The sequence below is a fragment of the Acomys russatus genome, chromosome X (assembly GCF_903995435.1).
Source record: "Acomys russatus chromosome X, mAcoRus1.1, whole genome shotgun sequence".
Taxonomy (NCBI): domain Eukaryota; kingdom Metazoa; phylum Chordata; class Mammalia; order Rodentia; family Muridae; genus Acomys; species Acomys russatus.
Window position 1 is genome coordinate 100,967,246 of NC_067169.1, and position 7,643 is coordinate 100,974,888.

The 7,643-nt window shown below is 37.5% G+C and overlaps 1 protein-coding gene across 1 annotated transcript; it reads left to right on the forward strand.

Annotated features, from left to right (window-relative positions):
- The first annotated feature begins 484 nt into the window (after positions 1-484).
- Positions 485-1,615, forward strand: Actrt1 (actin related protein T1). Its single transcript, XM_051141051.1, has one exon. The coding sequence runs from the start codon at positions 485-487 to the stop codon at positions 1,613-1,615; it is 1,131 nt and encodes a 376-aa protein (XP_050997008.1).
- The last annotated feature ends 6,028 nt before the right edge of the window (positions 1,616-7,643 follow it).

Sequence of the window (7,643 nt, forward strand, 5' to 3'; positions counted from 1 at the left end):
GTGGAATGGAGGGGATCTCAGTGAAAGGGAAGGTTTAGGAAGCTATGTAGAGTTGGAGATAGGGAAAACTGTGATTGGGATGTATTGTATGAAAGAAAAACATCTGTTTTATAATTAAAAAATAAAATAAAAAATATTAGAAAAGAAAAAAGACTGAATTCTAGGATATGCAACTAGGCTTCTGATTTGACAGGGTACTGCAAGCTGTGATATTTCTCACCAAATGAATAGTGTTGGCTTGAGACCCCCTCCCACCTCTTGATTCTGACAGCATGCAGCTATTGCCATGACGACATTATGACATAAGAAACATCTATCCCTGAAGTTGCCTCTCAGCAGACTCTGTACCATCAGAAAGGGGACAACATTCATGGGCTAAGGACCTGCCTCTTTGGTGACCTGGGAACAACTGAGGTACCTTTTATTTCTCTGGGTGGTCCAACTACAATTTCTATCAGTAACGTGCAAAAGATCAAATCCAGACATGTTTAATCCAGTTGAATTAGATGCTCCAGCTGTGATTTTTGACAATGGTTCTGGACTCTGTAAGGTTGGAATTTCAGGAGAGATTGAGCCCCAACGTGTCATCAGCTCTGTTGTTGGTCACCCTAAATTCAACATACCATCAGCAAGAACCAATCGTAAAAGGTACTTTGTGGGAGAAGAAGCCCAGTGCATGTATGATGGCTTATACTTGCACTATCCTGTTGAACGTGGGCTGGTAACTAGATGGGATGACATGGAAAAACTGTGGAAGGACCTTTTTGAGTGGGAGCTAGGAGTGAAACCCAGTGAACAACCAGTTTTCATGACTGAACCCTCCTTGAACCCACGAGAGACCCGAGAGAAGACCACAGAAATAATGTTTGAGAAATTTAATGTACCTGCCTTGTACCTTTGCAATCATGCAGTAGGGGCATTGTGTGCTTCTGCCTGTGTTACTGGCCTGGTACTGGACAGTGGAGATGGGGTCACTTGCACTGTTCCCATTTATGAGGGCTACTCTCTACCTCATGGTATCACCAAGCTATATGTGGCAGGAAGAGATATAACAGAACACCTCACCCGACTCCTCCTTGCTAAAGGCTACACCTTCCCCTGTATCCTCAACAAAGCAGTGGTGGATGACATTAAGGAAAAAGTATGCAGTGTCTCCTTGGGGTGTAAAGACACCCAAAATTGCCATCAGGAGGTCCTAAAAGAATACAGACTGCCAGATGGGAATGTCATCCAGATGAATGACCACCTGTGCAAGGTGCCTGAGGTTCTTTTTACACCTGACCATCTAGGTATTCATGATTTAGGAATCTCAAAAATGGTCTGCAGCAGCATCATGAAGTGTGACACTGACATCCAAGAGGCTCTCTTTGCTGATATTGTGCTTTCTGGAGGTACTACCTTATTCCCTGGGTTACAGGATAGACTCTTGAAAGAACTGGAAGCTCTGGCTTTTGAGGGAACCCCAATCAAGATCACAGCTTCTCCAGACAGATGCTATTCTGCTTGGATTGGTGGATCTGTCATGACTTCCTTGACAACATTCAAGCAGATGTGGGTCACTGCTCATGATTTCAAGGAGTATGGGGCATTTGTGGTTCAAAGAAAATGCTTTTAAGGACCACTGAACTCTGGGAACTACTATCCATGCCAGATGGCAGGAGTATTGGTGGGGATAAACATCATTCCTTGGCATTCAATAAAATGATCAGTAAAATCATCACTGATTTTGTGTTTTAATTATTTAAACCCCCAAAGTAATTTCTTAAATATTTAGTGTGTCTCTGTGTATATGTGTTTGTGAGAGTGTGTTTAAGTATACTTACCACAGACATGCAACTGCCAATGGAGCCCAAAAAATAACATCAGATTCCCTGGCCTTGGAATTACAGGTGGTTTGAGTAACCTGTTTTGGCTGCTGAGAGCCAAACCCATGGCTCTCATTCCCATTTGTTTAAGACTCTATAAAAGAGAAACTATGCTCTCAGATGATTAGTTTGTTTTAGTTTCAAAGATAACAATTTCATAATTTTCTTAGGAAGTAAAATGCTAGAAACAGATAAAACAATGAAGTAATCGTTGAATAAATTACATATAAATACTTACTTCCAGTAGCTGTATTTTCAAAAACATTATGGAGAGATATGGTAACAATCTATTTCTGTAAAGAAAACAATGACATTTTCTGCTATTATAAGAGAAAAAAATTAGATACACATATAATTTTGCTTATTTTCACATATCAATGTAAATTAACATTTAAGCATTTGGAGACAAGGGCTAGAGTATTCTAGTTTTCTCTCTGTTGCTCTGATAAAACACTGAAAAAACCAAGTGGGGAAGGAAATGGTTTAGTACATATTATAGGTTAGAATTCATAATCAAGGGAAGCCAAGGCAGGGGGTCAAGGCAGGAACCTAGAGGCAGGAACTGAAGCATAGATCAAAGAGGAAGACTATTTGCTTTCTCCTTCTGGCCTGCTGAGATACTTATATAAGACTTCCTGCTCAGGAAGGGTACTACTAATAGTGGTCTGGGCTCCCTACAGAAATTACCAATTAATAAAATGTACCACCACCATGCCTACAGGCCAATATGATGGAGGTAGTCCCTCAATTGAGGGTTCCTTTTCCCAGGTGAGTCAAGCTGCCAACTCAAGCTAATTATTAGAGTGAGCATCATGAATTTACACAAATAGGTTTTTAAAAAATATATGATACTCTTAACTTCCTCTTCAGGATAACAGTACTAGGCACAAATAGCCATGAATCAGGCACTATATCTGGAAGCTATTGGCTACTCCCATGGCCTTCATGCTACCATTGCATCAATGTCATTTCATAGCAGTAGTTGTTGTAGCTCACAAGGTTTACAGCTGAATAAACTTGTTGAGAATATTTCTCATCCAAAAGCCTGTAGATTGCTTTCTGGTACTATGAAAACTAGTCACAAGGAAGAAAGTTCATGGGTCAGTCCCAACATAATTTCCTCCTGTGCTATTTGTGTAGTGTCTTCAGCAATAAGTATTTAGCATCAAGATCAGCTTTCAAGGAAGAGTAAAGATCCATAGTAGCCTGCAGCAATAGAGAACTTATTATTTTTCTAAATGTGTATAATATTAAATAGCCTTCTAAATACTTATCCTTTTATACATATATTACAGATCTCCTCTCTCATTAGAGAAAATTCTTTTTATATCAGATTGTGGCTAATACAGAGGCTCACAACTGGTCAAAGATAGTGAATAAATTACCATAGTGTACTCAGTCCTAGGTAGCACATCTTTATAATACCTCCTACACCCAAGGATCATGACACTTCCCAGAAGAAGGGATGAAATAAAACTAAGATTCAAAGGACAGGGAAGGATGTTGTGAAATAGTGTCTTCTGGAAATTACAGTGTCATTGAACTCATAACAGATGTGGTTCTCTGCACAAGACTGTGGTGGTCAAGATTGCATTGTGGATGGGGGAAGGGCTTGTGAAGAACCATCCTTAACTGAAAGAAAACGGCAGTTGATAATTACTGGTGGAATGTTAATATTCTTCAGGAGTACGGCTTCTCATATATTACCCATGCTCCAGTGGGTGACCTTTAACATGCAAGTATATGGGTATCACCAATTAGACTCAGTAAGTTATGGAAAAAAAAAAGGACATGAAATTTCTGAGCAAATATGGAGGACCCAGAAAGATTTTAAGAGCTGGTGAGGGTAGATAACACCAAAGAAACAGCTTCTTCCAGACACAGCAGATCTGATTTATGTGTGAACTCACAGAGACTGTAGCAGCATGAACAAGATATACACAGATTCAAACAATATGTGGTTCTAGAACTGAAAGGAGAAAGTAGATACAAGCTCTTATCTGTAATCACGAGGCTATCTCTAATTGACATCCCCTAGCAAAAGAAAAGTTAATTTCTCCAACAAAGTCTCACTGGGTATATAAGACAAACTTAAGAGTAAGTCCCATGCCCGGTAAGAGATGACCAACACCAAACTCAGTGGCATTTTCGTAAGTTTGTTTTTGTTCTATAATGCTCTGGGCATTTTTTTAAGTCTTACTGGTCTTTCACGTGCATATTATGGTTTCTGTTTTTGTTTTATTTGTGTGTGTGTGTGTGTGTGTGTGTGTGTGTGTGTATGTGTTTGTGTGTATGTGTGTTTCTTGTTTTCTTTTATTTAAATTTGTAATTCTGTTTTTGTTAATTCTGCTTTCTCCATTTGGGAACAGTGGTTGTTTTCATTTGGTTGGTTGGTTATTTTCTATTTGTGTGTTCTCTTTTTACCTGTTTTCTAAATACACAGAGAGAAATAAGGCCAGAAGTTGGATAGGTGGGGAGGTAGCAAAGATCTGGGAATAGATGATTGGGTAGAGGTAAACATAATAAGTATATATTACATGAAAAATTCCATTTTGCTTAAATAATGTTCTAAAAGAATGTAAGCTCCAGGAGATAGGAAGGAGTACCGTAAATATTTGTCCTGTAGACATATCTCACTGGACCTCCCTTCAAGCCAGTTTCATATATCTGTCTGCAACGTCTGTACTTAGTACAACAGTTTAACAAAAGGCTGTAACACTTTTGGTATCATTACAGACTTTTGGAACTACCGAGTTTCCACCGCTGTCTTATACCAGGAAACTCATTGTTAAAAAGCTAATTATAATACCCAGTGAAAAACTCATTTCCACCTCTCTCAGTGAGCCTGGGATCCTGGCCTAGTACATGGCCTCAACTTTAGAACTCTAAGCTACTCTGAAAGAGGAATGAGGCCTTTGGCCTTGAGGTCCCTATTCCTGTCTGGTGGTCTGGATGTAGAACCTAGGCTACCACTGGATGCAATATGACAAAACCTTTAGGAAGAACCAAACTAGACAATAAAAAAAGATAGGTCAAGATAGAAGTCATAGATGGTACTTCCTGAGTCTGATCTTTATTACAGAGAACAGGAAATCCATGGTAATTTATGAAGATAGGGACACTAGTAAAGGCTTAGAACAAGGAAATATGATAATGAGGGGATATTGCAACTTTGAACTGTTTAATGGCAAAAATTTAATTCAAGAAATGAAATATAGAGGAAATGGAGTTAATGTGTGTGCTGTGGATGCAGGGAAACTTGTTATTTTAACTACCTATCCCTATTTAAGACAAAGTTTGCAAGACATGAGACTATAAGAAGGAAATTGGTACCTGATAAATTAATTTGTACAAGCCATTTGGTTATAGTTTGGTCATGTGCTATGATTATGAGGTGACTAGAGAATAATTGAGAAAGGATAAACAATGCAAAAATGCTGGACATGAAAGATGTGGTATTCGATTGAGATCACGGAACCAAATAAGATTGCACTCACAGGAAAGTTAACAGGTTGACTCAACAGATTCTGGTGTGTAGAAATAGTGGCTTATCTGAGCTTCATGGTAAGAAATAATATTTACCAGGAAAGGGGGACTTTCTAGAATATCTGAATAATTTAGCATGGCATGAAGTAGAATTCCTTAAGAAGTAAAACAATTGCTAGGTGATTTGAGAAGAAAAAAGCAAATGTAAAAAGGTTTGTCTTTTCACTCAAAAGCAAATGGAGAAAGATTTCTTCCCACCCAGGTTTACTAGAAAATACAAACAAACAAACAAAGAAAGAAACATAACAGAAAGCCAAATCTAGTGTTTATGAGCTCCTGGAAGACCAAAGATAGAGTCCATACAAAAATTTAATAAATTCAGAAACAATAGAATGTTATAGGTATAAAGGTTCTACTTAATTCAGTGATGATCAGTTATTCCCCATGAGTAACTGCACATTTCTCTCCTGTATACTAGAGATAGAAATTGTTTAACAGAGTGATGCCCCTCATTGCTTCCTGATATGGCTAATTGAAAAGGAATATCACTACACACTTTGACGTTGGAAAATGTCAGATCCAGGAAGCTTCTGTGACTACTGCAGATGAGATCATGATTATCCACTTCCTTGTCCCTAGTCAATCTGAAATGATGAGATTCATCCCAGGCTTCACTGAAAGTGCTAGATGTGAGGGATACATGGCATCCCCATGGCAACAACTTAAGATGAAGAAGGAGAATGCCTCATGGATGGTAGATGGATAGCTAATTAAAGTAGTGTCTCCCATCCATGATGCTGACCCAACATTGATGTTTTTGAAAGATGAAACAAATTATGAAAGTTGTTCATGATATATCAAAATTTACTAATGTTTTTCTTCAGCAACTCACTACAGTTGTCTCAGATCAACTCACACTGGCTTGAATGAGGTCAAGGTCTTCATGTACCATTTTCCCTTTACAAAAATATTTCATTTAATAGAATATAATGCTAGCTTCTTGAGTGTTTTACAGATTTAAGAAAATATCTGAATATCAGGAGTCCACACTTAAAGGAGTGGGTGGATGACAAATGGGTTCAGAGACCAGCTACAACTGTAGAATCATGGAAATTTTAAAGTTGAGTAGATCATAGAAGACACATAACAAGTTGAAAAAACAACCTGTATCTAGAAACATTAATAAAAGGCTTAAGGAGTTTGGATAAATGTGTGAATAGGAAATGATTCTACCAAAAGCCAAGAATTTATTAATGAAAAACCCTAGCGTCAAACTGGTCTACCTCCATGAGAGTTTTGGGGTTCTGAGAAACTGAAATGACACAGGATGTTGCTATTGGTATTGGTTGTCCCAAGGAGTCGATTGGAAGACTGTAATAGCTGAAAGTATCATAAATTTTAATGGAAAGACATGGAGATATTATATTCAGACTAAGCTACATGTTTCACCTCTGCTGTCTAGCTTTCAAATTGCTGGGACTAATTATCGCCTTGTTATTTTCATCAACAGTCTAATTCAACCCTGGACCCTACATGTTATAAGACCAATATGGAAGGAGTAAGATGTGTCTGCTGACAAAATAGTAACATGGTGGTTATATATGTAGCCAGCTGCTCTTGGAAAGAATTTAAGTCCTGCTTCATAAGAGACTATTACATCTGGTACTCTAAGACCAAACAAAAGCTATCTGTGGCTTGGGGGAGGATTGGGTAACAGCAAGTGGAAAGAATCTTTTGATATTGTGCTAAATGGACACCATATTTCTGTCAGTTTGCCTCATAAATATTTCTACTTACACCAAAGAATAGCTTGCTGTCATTTTTAGTCAGAGAAAATTATTCCTTTTTAGGAATAATATTTAGAGCAGAAATTTGTAGTTTTACAAAATGTTGAGAATACATATCTACAGAATGTTCTGTCTATAGGGAGAAGCTACATTAATTAATTCAAAGTTCAGTGCATATCATAAGAGAGTGGAGGGAAAGAATGTAAGATCTGCCAAAGGGGAATACTCTTTTGGAATGTTGTCCTCTGAGCAGGAAAAGGCTGTTGCTCTCTTAAACTACCAGCTGTTGGGAATGATCATAACACAATTTCCACAGAAATGCATATACGATCTCTATTTTCAATAGATAAGGAGAAAGGAAATTCAAATGGTCATTGATTAGAGAATTATATATATATATATATATATATATATATATATACATACATATATCACATATCATATAAAATATATTATATATCATATATTATATTCATTATATTATACCTTACATAACATTATATGC